This window comes from Salmo salar, chromosome 13 (assembly GCF_965601325.2).
Source record: "Salmo salar chromosome 13, fSalSal1, whole genome shotgun sequence".
Lineage (NCBI taxonomy): Eukaryota > Metazoa > Chordata > Actinopteri > Salmoniformes > Salmonidae > Salmo > Salmo salar.
The window spans coordinates 42,010,934-42,025,621 of record NC_138303.1 but is presented as its reverse complement, the minus strand read 5'-3'; the positions used below and the strand labels follow the sequence as shown (position 1 = coordinate 42,025,621).

Genomic DNA, 14,688 nt, shown 5'->3' with positions numbered 1-14,688 from the left:
GGGGGAGAAGTATGGGGTTATGTAGCATGAGTCAGTGACAGGTTCTCCCTCACAAAAAACACAAACAGTCTAAAGACAGACATCAGTGACAGTATTACCTTGCCAACAACCAATGGAGGTAGCAAAAATAAGGAAAATCATCAATAAACTTTAGGATAAGGATAACTTGGAAGTACTAAAACGTACATGTCAAATTAACTGCAGAAAAGCCTTACACAAAAATGACAAGAACAGTAGTTTTATTTGTTTATGTTTTATTGATATTTTAAAAATACAACATTTTGCTTCTGGAAAAATAGATATGAAAATGACAGGGTTTTAAGGAACATACATACATCAGATATAGAACAGAAAATGTAAAATATTGATTATTAAGCAAAATTAAGACTATGGGGGAAATGATTGCCTGCACTCACCAGATGCAGAGATTTGTTAAAAACTGTGTAAAACATCTGAAACATAAATATAACCTGTTTCTCAAATGCAAACTTAATTTCAACATCACTTATATTAATATAGACAGACTATAATACCACATTAAGACAACTATACAGTGGCTTGCGAAAGTATTCACCCCCTTGGCATTTCTCCTATTTTGTTTCCTTACAAACTGGAATTAAAATAGATTTTTTGGGGTTTGAATCATTTGATTTACACAACATGCCTACCACTTTGAAGATGCAAAATATTTTTTATTGTGAAACAAACAAAGAAATAAGACAAAAAAACAGAAAACTTCAGCGTGCATAACTATTTTATTTGTAGAGCCACCTTTGCAGCAATTACAGCTGCAAGTCTCTTGGGGTATGTCTCTATAAACTTGGCACATCTAGCCACTGGTATTTTTGCCCATTCTTCAAGGCAAAACTGCTTCAGCTCCTTCAAGTTGGATGGGTTCCATTGATGTACAACAATCTTTAGGTCATACCACATATTCTCAATTGGATTGAAGTCTGGGCTTTGACTAGGCCCTTCCAAGACATTTAAATGTTTCCCCTTAAACCACTCGAATGTTGCTTTAGCAGTATGCTTAAGGTCATTGTCCTGCTGGAAGGTGAACCTCCGTCCCAGGCTCAAATCTCTGGAAGACTGAAACAGATTTCTCTGTATTTAGCTCCATCCATCATTCCTTCAATTCTCACCCGTTTCCCAGTCCCTGCAGATGGAAATCATCCCGACAGCATGATGCTGCCACCACCACGCTTCACTGTGGGGATGGTTATCTTAGGGTGATGAGAGGTGTTGGGTTTGTGCCAGACATAGCGTTTTCCTTGATAGCCAAAAAGCTGAATTTTAGTCTCATCTGACCAGAGTATCTTCTCCCATATTTTTGGGGAGTCTCCCACATGCCTTTTGGCGAACACCAAACATGTTTGCTTATTTTTTTCTTTAAGCAATGGCTTTTTTCTGGCCACTTTTCCGTAAAGCCCAGCTCTGTGGAGTGTACGGCTTAAAGTGGTCCTATGGATAGATACTCCAATCTCCTCTGTGGAGCTTTGCAGCTCCTTCAGGGTTATCTTTGGTCTGTTTGTTGCCTCTCTGATTAATGCCCTCCTTGCCTGGTCCGTGAGTTTTGGTGGGCGGTCCTCTCTTGGCACGTTTGTTGTGGTGCCATATTCTTTCCATTTTTTAATAATGGATATAATGGTGCTCCGTGGAATGTTCAAAGTTTCAGATATTTTTTTATAACCCAACCCTGATCTGTACTTCTCCACAACTTTGTCCCTGACCTGTTTGGAGAGCTCCTTGGTCTTCATGGTGCTGCTTGCTTGGTGGTGCCCCTTGCTTAATGGTGTTGCAGACTCTGGGGCCTTTCAGAACAGGTGTATATATACTGAGATCATGTGACAGATCATGTGACACAGATTGCACACAGGTGGACTTTATTTAACTAATTATGTGACTTCTGAAGGTAATTGGTTGCACCATATCTTATTTAGGGGCTTCATAGCAAAGGGGGGAATACATATGCACACACCACTCATCCGTTTGGAATTTTTTGGAATTTTTTGAAACAAGTTATTTTTTTCATTTCCCTTCACCAATTTGGACTATTTTGTGTATGTCTATTACACGAAATCCAAATAAACATCAATTTAAATTACAGGTTGTAATGCAACAAAATAGGAAAAACGCCAAGGAGGATGAATACTTTTGCAAGGCACTGTATATGGCTTTTTGTATATTACTAAGACACTGGATTAACAAAACAAAAGAAGAAGCAAGAAAACAACTGATGCAGTTCATAAAACATATTTTCTACCATACTCTATAACTTTGAAATTAAAAAACAGGCTTAACAATTAAATATTTACATATAAAGGGGAAAACTATTTCATAAAGTATACATTCAGGATATTTCAAACATACTGTATGCTGTACATTGAGAGAATGGCTCGTACAGGCAGATTCAGTCTCTGGATCATTAACTTTTAAATCTCAGTACAAACAGCAATGGCATGAATGACTGGACACTGTTCAGGTTTATACTTTTTAAACTATATAATCTAAGTAAAGTATATTTTCTTTGGAATCTTCTTAAAAATGTTAACATATTGTATTGGATACGTAACAAAAGTCCCTTTCTGCACCAATGTAAGCAATCCCCCTTTACACAATATAAAAGCACTTTGAGCACTTGGGAAAATGCTAGTATATACAGTCAGGTCCATAATTATTGGCACCCTTGATAAAGATGTGCAAAAAAGACTGTATAAAATAAATCATATAAATATTGAGCTATATTGTATGCCAAAAAAATGGGAAATTATATTATTTTATAACCAAAAGAATTTCTCAGAGAAATATATTTTATTAAATATTAAATAAAATGTGCAATAAGATTGGAGTCAAAATGATTGGCACCTCTGTTTTCAATACTCTAGCACCCTCCCCTTGTGAAGATAAACAACACTGAGCGTTTTTCTGAAAGAAATGATGATTGGAGAACACGTTTGGAGGGATCTTAGACCATTCTTCAATACAGAATATATATTTAATCTGGACTGGCCTCTTCAATTAAAACAATAGGTTTTCAATTGGGTTCATGTCCGTAGATTTTGTGGTCAATTAACCATTTCTTTGTGGATTTTGTTAGTGCTTGGCATTAAAGTCTTGCTGGAGGATCTACTTGTGGTCAAGTTTCAGCCTCCAATCAGAGGCAACCAGGTTTTTTTTGGCTAAAATGTCCTGGTACTTGGTAAAGTTCATGATGCTGTTGAACTTAAACAAGGTCCCCAGGACCAGTGGAAGCAAAACATCCCTATAACATCGAAGATCCACCACCTGATTTTACAGTAGATATGAGGTACTTTTCTGCATATGTTGCTGTTTTTCAACGCTAAACCCACCACTGATGTCTGTGTCCAAATAGCTCTATTTCCTGTCTTCTGACCATAGCACCAGTTCCAATCCAAGTGCCAATGTCGTTTATCAAACTTCAGTCCAGACTTGAACCCAATTGAAAATCTGTGGTTTGAATTGAAGAGGGCAGTCCATAAGAGCAAACAAAGCATGTCAAAGATCTGAAAAGATTATATATGGAGGAATGGTCTAAGATCCCTCCCAACATGTTCTCCAATCTCTTAAAACATTTTTGAAAAATACTCTGTCATTATGCTCCCAAGGGGAGTGTGCTAGAGTATTGAAAACAATAATTTTGACCCGTCTTTTTACTATTTTTTATTATTACTTGTTAAACAAAATCTCTTTCTCTGAGCAATTGTCTTATTATAAAATAATATAATTTCCAAATTTTGTTTGCATACAATATAGCTCAGTATTTGTATTATTTATTTTATAACGTCTTTTTGGTCAGCTTTATCATCAAGGTCAATAATTATGGACCTGACTGTACATGCAGGAAATCCTATTGATTTCATGTTTGATTGTACATCAAAATACATGTATAATGACAATGACACTGAACAAAGAAATCACAGCTCATCTTGGAAATGTGGGATTATCTTGGAAATGTAAGGCACAGTATGTACAGTACAGGTATGAATACTTGGGATGTTATTGTATATGCAGACAATAATAAGCACTACATATATCGTATTGTCATTGCGGGAAGAAAAAAAATGACACAAAAAAACTATAGAAACAGAAATAGGTAGGCTATAATATATGTTTTACACATATTATGTGCATTTTTCTCTCTGTATGAACTAAAAATGCCAAATATTTTGCCTAATAAGTTGGGCACTCATGAGGCTGTATCACAACCATCCGTGACTGGGAGTTCCATAGGGCGGCGCACAATTGGCCCAGAGTCGTCCGGGTTCGGCTGGGGTAGGCCGTCATTGTAAATAAGAATTTGTTCTTAACTGACTTGCCTAGATAAATAAAAGTTAAATTAAAAAATAAAAATGTAAAAAATGAGCAAGCATATAGTGTCTTCAGAAAGTATTCACACCCCTTTTCCACATTTTGTTGTGTTAAAGCCCAAATTTAAAATGTATTAAATTTAGATTTTGTGTTACTGGCCTACACACAATAACCCATTATGTCAAAGTGGAATTATGTTTTTAGATATTTTTTTTTTACAAATTAATAAAATATGAAAAGCTGAAATGTCTTGAGTCAATAAGTATTAAACCCCTTTGTATTGGCAAGCCTAAATACGTTCAAAAGTAAAAATGTGCTTAACAAGTCACATAATAAGTTGCATGGACTCACTCTGTGTGCAATAATAATGTTTAACATGATTTTTGAATGGCTACCTCACACACACAATTATCTGTAAGGTCCCTCAGTCAAGCAGTTTTTTCAACACAGATTCAACCACAAGGGCCTGGGAGGTTTTCGCAAAGAAGGGCAGCTATTGGTAGAGGGGTAAACATTTGAAAAGCAGACATTACATAACCCTTTGAGAATGGTGAAGTTATTAATTACACTTTGGATGGTGTATCAATACACCCAGTCACCACAAAGATAGGAGTCCTTCCTGACTCAGTTGCTCGGAGAGGAAGGAAACCACTCAGGGATTTCACCATGAGGCCAATGGTGACTTTAAAACAGCTGTGATAGGAGAAAACTGAGGAGAAATCAACAACATTGTAGTTACTCCACAATACTAACCTAATTGACAGAGTGAAAAGAAGGAAGCCTGTGCAGAATAAAAAATATTCCAAAACATGCATCCTGTTTGCAACACGGCACTAAAGTAATACTGCAACAAATGTGGCAAAACAATTCACTTTTTGTCCTGAATACAAAGTGTTATGTTTGGTGCAAATCCAATACAACACATTACTGAGCACCATTCTCCATATTTTCAAGCATAGTGGTGGCTGCATTATGTTATGGGTATGCTTGTAATCGTTAAGGACTGGGGAGTTTTTCAGGATAAAAAATGAAGGGAATGGAGCTAAGCACATGCAAAATCCTAGAGGAAAACCTGGTTCAGACTGCTTTCCACCAGACAGTGGAAGATGAATTCACCTTTCAGCAGGCAAATGTTGCACAATCCAGGTGTGAAAGACTTACCCAGAAAGATTCACAGCTGTAATCGCTGCCAAAGGTGCCTCTACAAAGTATTGACTTGGGGGTGTGAATACTTGTCAATCAAGTATTTCTGCATTTAATTTTCAATACATTTGCAAATATTTCTAATAACATGTTTTCACTTTGTCATTATGGAGTATTGTGTGTAGATGGGTGAGATCTTTTTTTTAATCCATTTTGAATTCCGGCTGTAACGTAACAACATATTATGGAATAAGTCAAGGGTTATGAATTCTTTCTGAAGGCACTGAAAGACTATTGTAGTCAAATGTATTGTAGGCATACACTCAAAAACTATCCTGCTTAGACATCTTTATAACCTGCTAATTTTGTAACTGGGAACAATACGCTATTACATTTCCCACTAATTCTTTCCTGTGTAAGGATTCGCATGTAACTATTTGAATATAAGCCTTTTGAGGCTAATTCAATATTCAATAATTCATAGAGAAATGTACAATACTTTTTCTCTAAGCAGTTCAAAATAATAACCTGTATTAAAAACACTGGCCCAGATAAGGCCTCTTTCACAAATCAACTGCTTATACTGTAATATACATTTTAGTTACATTAAGTTCATCACATGACTCAAACATAATGAGGAAAAAAACATTAAACATTGAAATAAAGACAACACACCATGTAAGAATACACACACACAACGATTTCCCTACTAAACAGTGCATATAACTTTGAAAAGCAAGTATATGGGGAGATGAACCTTCTATCAAATGTTTTGGGGTTATTAGGATGGCAGTGTGTGTCTCCTTTAGAGTAGAAAGATGAGATGATCAAAGTAAGCTCAAGAAGAATTTCGGTCATTACATTTCATAACACAATACACATATCACAGTGCAATGCTGACATGTTGGCATATTTTATGCATGGTGTCTTTAGTAGAAGTGTCAACAAGATGGGTTAGAGGGTGAAAGTTCCTTGAAAGGTTTGAATAAGGTTTTAACACCGAGTATTGCCACAGCTACTGCCATGATTGTGACTTGCTCATGAATTTTCACCCTCTCTTCTACAATATACAAAAAAAAACAAGGCACAATCTAGTTTACGATGACCCTAAAAATTAAGATTTTCTTTGGTAGAACGTTCTTTGGCATTGGGTAAAAGGCACTGAATTTTTAGCTGAGAAACAGTTATTTGAAGGAAAAGGACTGAACAACCAAAATGCTGGTAGCTGATAGTTGTTATGGAGATGGACAGTTGGGCACACAGGGAAGAAGAATAAGTTCCCGTGGCGACGCAGAGCGAGCTGCAGCTGTCCACTTCCTGTTTGCTGTCGTCTATGTCTGACCTCTGGCCTGCACTCCGGTCAGATCCTTCCTTATGATCTCGTTTACTACAGGGAGGAGAAGAGAAACAAGTACGGGGCGTTAGTTAGTCAGAACATAAAATGTGTTTGATGTAATACTGTACTGTCATCTGTTCTTCCCAGGCAGCATTTCACAGCTCCAGAGAGGGCAATTTTCACTTCTGGCCTTTTCATATTTTCCTTTCTCTTACAACAAATGCTCATAAAAGGTACATTACATCGTAGAAAAGGGCATAACATCTTGACAAAAACATACTGATCCAACAGTAAAACATCAAGGGACACAACACCAAGAACTGCTGATTACTCTGTGTCCAGGTTGGCTGTAGTAGCGATAACAGAAGATGCCGCAACAGTTCATGAGCTGCATTGGCACAGAGTGTCCACTAGGAGGAGGGCCTCAGTATTCGATTCTACCACTCTTTCAATTCCCCATTACTTCCTGTTGTTCTGCTGACAGCCAGGTGACACACAGCACAGGGGGAATAAATGGAAACTTTTACAGCTTTAGCATTCTAAAAATAGACTCAGTCAAGGTGTGTAGAGTTCTTACACACACACCATGTCGTGTGTAAGGTGGGTGAAACACATTTTACACACATTGTGATGTGATGAAACCAGTCTAAAATTCATGTCTGGTAGCTCTGTGATGAGGGTAAATAAAGATGTATTAAAAACAGATCACCATCACTAAAGGCCCAGTGCAGTTAAAAACGTGATTTTGTGCAATTGTGAAAATAATGATAATGCCCTTTTAGTGTAGGAGCTGTTTGAAAAGACCACCTGAAATGTCAACCTGTTTTGGTTTGATGGAGATTTGTCACTAGGTGGTAAATTAGTTAATTGACCAATAAGTAGGAGCTCCAAACCTCTCTGCCAATAACAGCTACTGTAGTTTTCAGTTTTCCCCTCCCCACACAGACCACTCCCAGACAATTCTAGAACAATTCTTGCTCAAAAATTGCTCTTTGCTAAGAAGCTATTTTTGTTTATTTTTGACCATTTTAATTGAAAACACTCACAGTTAGGTACTTAATTGTTACCCATAAATGATCTGATATTCAGATGAAAACATCTGCGTTGGACCTTTAAGTAATTCCGATATATTACCATTTGAAAAAGTCTAAAAACAATGATTGTAAGCTTTCTCATTTAGTTTTATATGATCAGTTTGTATGGGGCCCATTACAACATATTTATAGGCCTATCGTGAAATATAAAAAATTATACCTATACTGCAAGGTGTCAAACTGAATACTGTATTGTATTCATAAACCACAGCCAGATGATTATATGAAAATGAAGAGTGATTGTATGACATCATGAAACCAATAAGATTGCTACTGTAGCCGTAGCTTACACTACAACAGTATGTAATCACACTCTGATTCACATTGACAATAGGGAAAACCTGTAGTAAGCTCAGAGGAATGTCCAGTATGATGAACATGTAGTGTGTCCAGATAGGCCACATCCTCTGTACTGCAGTCCATCTGTCTTTATCAGTAACTAACAACTCCAACAGCTCTGGAAGCACACTGTGTATACTGGCACTATGACATAAGAGCCTGACGCCATGGCTTCTTGTTGTGACCTTTAGGGAACAATTTAAGGCATGCCCAAAATGGAGGAATAATAGTGTGAAATTGGTTGACAATGACATTAATTGAGCGAAAATGCCTTTAATTCTAGTACGTCAGTGATTTTAAAAGCTAACCACATTCATGTTTATGCGTGGTATACTATAACAACATGTTTTGAACATTCACAGGGAGGTTGGGTCTCAGTTAATATAGCCTGGTTCCTCTCTAGGTTTCTTCCTAGGTTTTTGGCCTTTCTAGGGAGTTTTTCCTAGGGAGTTTTTCCTAGCCACCGTGCTTCTTTCACATGCATTGCTTGCTGTTTGGGGTTTTAGGCTGGGTTTCTGTACAGCACTTTGAGATATCAGCTGATGTACGAAGGGCTATATAAATCAATTTGATTTGATTTGATTTGATTTAGTTTCACTGATATGAAGCATCCTAAAATATATGAAAATATGATCAATCTTTTTAAGAGGAAACCTTTTCACTTAAAAGGGATGAATGTGGTAAGTTAGTAAGCAATACCACTCAGGGTTTAGGGGAACTCAATATCCAACAGGCTTTTAGGAGGCCTTTTTAAAGCATTGACCTATATAGTGGGACAAGGGAAAGGGTGCTGCTATTAAACAGCAAGTTAAGCGAAAACAGACACCGTCAACCAACCCACACAAACACACTCATCCCTGGCTGAGCAGTGGTGTTTACCAATGTAACTCCCTCAGAGACACACAACAGCCCTTACATGCTGACCACACAAATTTACACATACATGTTATTCAATCATTGCACCCACACTTCTCGCGTGCGCAAACGAGCGGTTGATGAAAGTTAGATGCCGATCTCCATATAAGGTCCAAAGAAGAAAAAGGCTGGAAGGATGAGAGATGACTAGAAACGATTCGGTTGACCGTTTTACGTGTGGATTAATTGTCGGAGTAGAGGACCTTGTGCATTTCAGGTAAAACAACAACTCAACATTTATATCCCATTACAAATTAACTAGCAACAGCAAGCTAGATAAATAGGACAAATTAGCTAGCAACAGCAAGCTAGATAAATAGGACAAATTAGCTAGCAACTGTAAGCTAGATAAATAGGACAAATTAGCTAGCAACTGCAAGCTAGCTAGCTAAATTGCCATAAATGTTTAATGCTTGTCGACCTGTCCCCAAATTAATATAATTGGTTCAGAGTTTGTTTTGATATTTCAACCTGCATGTTGTGATCGCGTTTGGTGTGGGGGGACAAAATCAATTTGCGCACGATGGTGCACGCGCACGTCCGGTCTGGGCATGGTGTTCCCCTAACTAATACTCAGTGAAACTGGTCGCAAAGTATGCACTAATACTGGAACCCTGTTTGTGTAGTTACAATTGAGATAAAACAGGTACAGTTAAGATAAAACATGATTCTGTAGTTTTCAATAACCTTCTCTTGTTATTGCAAGTCACTGAGTTATCTATCAGATATGCATTTTTTGCCTGACAAACAATTCAGAAGCTGATCTAAAACAGCCTGCCAGCAGAGCAAACTGTAGGCCCACTTCTATCATTAAGAGTAGCTGCTAGACTATCCTCCTCCCAGTCCTCTCGACTCCTTCTGTCTCTGATCATCTGAAAGAGAAAATAAATAAACCATGGCTGTTTACAGCAGCTCAACACTAAGCACACTTTATGGAGCAGAGCAGAGCTGCATCTGAAACAGGGAGGGCAAACCAACTAGAGCGGCCAAACAGGCCCGGTTGCTCCAGCTCTCGTCAGAACCTCAACGTCCATGTTTATTTTATCCTCTAGTGGAATTCCCTTTGACACCTAATGCCTTAAAGAAACGTTCAACTACTCAACGGTGCCACAGGATTCTCCTGAGTATAAAAAAGAGGGCTTAGAGAGGCGAGTGGTGCTCCAGAGCAAGGCAGGCTGGGAAGTTATACAGTAGAGAGCTTTAACTGAGCCTCATGAAGGGTTGGCATGGCCTGGCCATTTGAGACTGGCCCAGGGAACACTCAGACTTGACCATACAATAGATGAGTGTCTGGCTTTAGAGTCCTGCACCAATAAACATGTTTGTTTACCAACCAGGGGTGGGAGAGAGACACACACAGTACAGTAGCTGACTCAGTCAGTTCACACTGCCTCCTATGAGGTGGTGGTGGAGTGTGAGTGAGTGAGTGAGTGAGTGAGTGAGTGAGTGAGTGAGTGAGTGAGTGAGTGAGTGAGTGAGTGAGTGAGTGAGTGAGTGAGTGAGTGAGTGAGTGAGTGAGTAAACTTCTCAGAATACAGTACTCTTTAACCCAGTTTAGTTTCTTAACTCTGGTTCTCTGTGGGACGTAAGGGACGTAAGGTACCTGAAACTAATCTGTGCTCGGCATGCTGTTATTGTGTGCTTTTTCTCTGAATAGTAGCTCTCTCTCCTTTCACCTGCTGGAATATTTTCACCTGCGCCACTGACTCTGGGGTTAATTCCAGTCAGTTTCACTAAAACTATAGAATGAGTGGGCATGGAAAGATAGCGGTACAAGAGTGTATCCTGACTCATTTTCTAAGTTGTAGACAGCACCTTCACAGTACAAGACAGTGTAAGCCTATATATGAGCAAAGACACTAGCTTCTAGAAGAGGTCTTTAGAGTACAGTATGTGAAGCCCATTCCATGTTTTAGTTTTACTCATAGTGAAATACATTGCTTTCTTCTATTGCCCTTTATCTCGGTCACACCACAGAGAGCAGCACTACCAAGATGATACAGTTCTATAATCGAAACCACAGAATCATGACGCTCCAGAGTTAAAACCTTTTCGAAATGAGCAAGGTGTGAAAGAGACATCTGAGTGACTAATTTGAGAATCTTATTTCTCTGAAAACGACTTTGTGAAGATCAAATAAATGAATGTTTAGGGCATAAACCACACCTTGACATCTAAGTAGTGAAAGACAATGGGACTTTCTGCATTCCCCATCTTCCTGTGCTTTGTTTGAAGAAAGGGTTTGAAGGTGGAGCGGGGGTGCGTAACTAAAAGTGGCACGGGGGGGTGGGTGGATTCACACCCTACAACTGAAGGCTGTGTTTAAGAAAAAGTATTCTACTGATGCTCTCTCAAACTGCACCTATAGCCAACACACTATCACAGGTTATCGTGAAATACAGTAGACACAAATTACTTTGTCAAAATTCTTGACAGGCACACACCAAAAAAAATGGTGTCCACCACACAATTTTCTAAATATTATGTTTTTGTGTCCACCACATGATTTTCTTCTTCATAACGCATTCGTGTCCAGTACATGATTTTCTTCATAACGAACTACATTTTTTTGGTGGCTAAAGTTAGCTAGGTTAGCGAAGTGGCTAACCTTACCTAGGCTAGGGGTTAAGGGTTAGGAGTCAAGGTTAGGGGTTAAGGTTAGAGTTAGGCGTTAAGGTTAAGGTTAGGTAAAATGTTAGCTAAGTAGTTAAAAAGAAGAAATAAGATAAACCTGAGATATAGCTTCATCCACCTGGCAAACCTCATCTTGACCATCCAGAATACAACACACACGTTTTCTACTGCCAAGGAGGCTCAAGACTTCTTCGATAAGCACACAAAATGTCCAACACACAAGAGGAAGAGCTGACAGATCTAGGCTTTTGGCTGACTCAATATTCAAGTATGCTATCCACGCACAATCACGCAGCCTAGCCTATGGCTGTGGTGCTGCCCTCAGCATAAGACAATGATGAGAAACCCCTCTCAATTGGGTAAAAGGAACACTATTATTATTCTTTCTGAACATTGGACTTTGTTATTATTAGATTGAATATGTTCCAGGATATTTCGACATTGATGACTCTATGCCAATTAATGAAAAATGTACAATATATTGAAGTACCATACATTGAAGAGCCATACAGACTAGGGTTGCTTCCTTACGGGGCTACAGCACATTACACCCCTATGGGCTAAACTGTTCAAGATAGATTGTCAGTCCCATATGGGCTTCCACACAATTCCTTTTTGCTTGTTTTTTATTCTTCCTATGTTTAAGGTAATTTAGAGTATATTGCTAATAATAGTGAGGATATGTGACTGTTTAGGCTTGTATTTCATTTGCAATATTTCAATTTATTTTAAATCTGCAAACTTAAATGTAAAGGTCTGAAGGGGTTAATTATTAGTTATTTTATGTTTTACTTTACTTATGTTTCGCAATACCTTAAGACCCGCCAACATATATGCTGTTTAAGACATGTTATAGATAAGGGGAGGGAATACAAATCAGGTCAAGTTTAGACGCTGTCAGCTACAGTTGAAGTCAGAAGTTTACATACACTGGTGTTGGAGTCATTAAAACTTGTTTTTCAACCACTCCACAAATTTCTTATTAACAAACTATAGCTTTGGCAAGTCGGTTAGGACATCTACTTTGTGCATGACACAAGTAATTTTTCCAACAATTGTTTACAGACAGATTATTTCACTTATAATTCACTGCATCACAATTCCAGCGGTTCAGAAGTTTACATACACTAAGTTGACTGTGCCTTTAAACAGCTTGGAAAATTCCAGAAAATGATGTCATGGCTTTAGAAGCTTCTGATAGGCTAATTGACATCATTTGAGTCAATTGGAGGTGTACCTGTGGATGCATTTCAAGGCCTACCTTCAAACTCAGTGCCTCTTTGCTTGACATCATGGGGAAATCAAAAGAAATCAGCCAAGACCTCAGAAAAATAATTGTAGACCTCCACAAGTCTGGTTCATCCTTGGGAGTAATTTCTAAACGCCTGAAGGTACCACGTTCATCTGTACAAACAATAGTACACAAGTATAAACACCATGGGACCACTCAGCCGTCATACCGCTCAGGAAGGAGACTCGTTCTGTCTCCTAGAGATGAACGTACTTTGGTGCGAAAAGTGCAAATCAATCCCAGAACAACAGCAACTGCTCCAAAACCGGCATAAAAAAGCCAAACTACGGTTTGCAACTACACATGGGGACAAATATTGTACTTTTTGGATAAACATCCTCTGGTCTGATGAAACAAAAATAGAACTGTTTGGCCATAATGACCATCGTTATGTTTGGAGGAAAAAGAGGGAAGCTTGCAAGCCAAAGAACACCATCCCAACCGTGAAGCACGGGGGTGGCAGCATCATGTTGTGTGGGTGCTTTGCTGCAGGAGGGACTGGTGCACTTCACAAAATAGATGGCATCATGAGGCAGGAAAATGGTGTGGATATATTGACGCAACATCTCAAGACATCAGTCAGGAAGTTAAAGCATGGTCGCAAATGGGTCTTCCAAATGGACAATGACACCAAGCATAGTTCCAAAGTTGTGGCAAAATGGCTTAAGGACAACAAAGTCAAGGTATTGGAGTGGCCATCACAAAGCCCTGACCTCAAATCCTATAGAAGATTTGTGGGCAGAACTGAAAAAGCGTGTGCGAGCAAGGAGGCCTATAAAACCTGACTATATTACACCAGCTCTGTCAGGAGGAATGGGTCAAAATTCACCCAACTTATTGTGGGAAGCTTGTGAAAGGCTATCCAAAACGTTTGACCCAAGTTAAACAATTTAAAGGCAATGCTACCAAATACTAATTGAGAGTATGTAAACTTCTGATCCACTGAGAATGTGATGAAAGAAATAAAAGCTGAAATAAATCATTCTCTCTACTATTATTCTGACATTTCACGTTCTTAAAATAAAGTGGTGATCCTAACTGACCTAAAACAGGTAATTTTTACTAGGATTAAATGTCAGGAATTATGAAAAACTGAGTTTAAATGTATTTGGCTAAGGTGTATATAAACTTCCGACTTCAACTGTATATGATATGGTCATTATTAGTTAGAATATTACAAGCTAGAAACAAACCAAAACATTGTTTAGAAAGATGCTTTTAGTTGCCTGGTTTGCTAGATTGACATTTACTAAATTCATTTTTAAAAGGATGGGTTTATTGGTGTTAAAATACACCAGTTATGCTATTTTGGAACACCAGGCTGCTGATGTCATGCAGCCTGTCGTTTTTGTGTTTAGATTTTTTCATAACGACAATGACAAGTTTGATGTCGGACGACAATAGAATGTGCATGATGTCACTGCGACAACTGTAAACAGACATGTCAATAGACATAGTATAAACTATCCTTTAGTCTTGGTTGTACACTATCGTACTCACTGTTTAGCCCATAGCCTCACATGTGAATCCTTAAAGAGATGGGTGGGGATAAGGCTTAACTTTTTGGGGATAGGGGACAGTATTCAGAAATTCAGATGAATACATGC

At 38.4% G+C, this 14,688-nt stretch overlaps 1 protein-coding gene across 2 annotated transcripts in view; it reads right to left on the bottom strand.

Moving 5' to 3' along the window:
- Nucleotides 1-237: 237 nt before the first annotated feature.
- The window catches only part of LOC106567114 (nuclear factor of activated T-cells, cytoplasmic 2), a 56,113-nt gene continuing 41,662 nt past the window's right edge, over nucleotides 238-14,688 (bottom strand). For both annotated transcript variants that reach the window (XM_014136026.3, XM_014136027.3), the window contains exon 10: nucleotides 238-6,859. In XM_014136026.3, coding sequence (XP_013991501.1) covers nucleotides 6,804-6,859 — 56 coding nt within the window. In that variant the 3' untranslated portion in view covers nucleotides 238-6,803. The remainder of the gene's footprint in view (nucleotides 6,860-14,688) is intronic.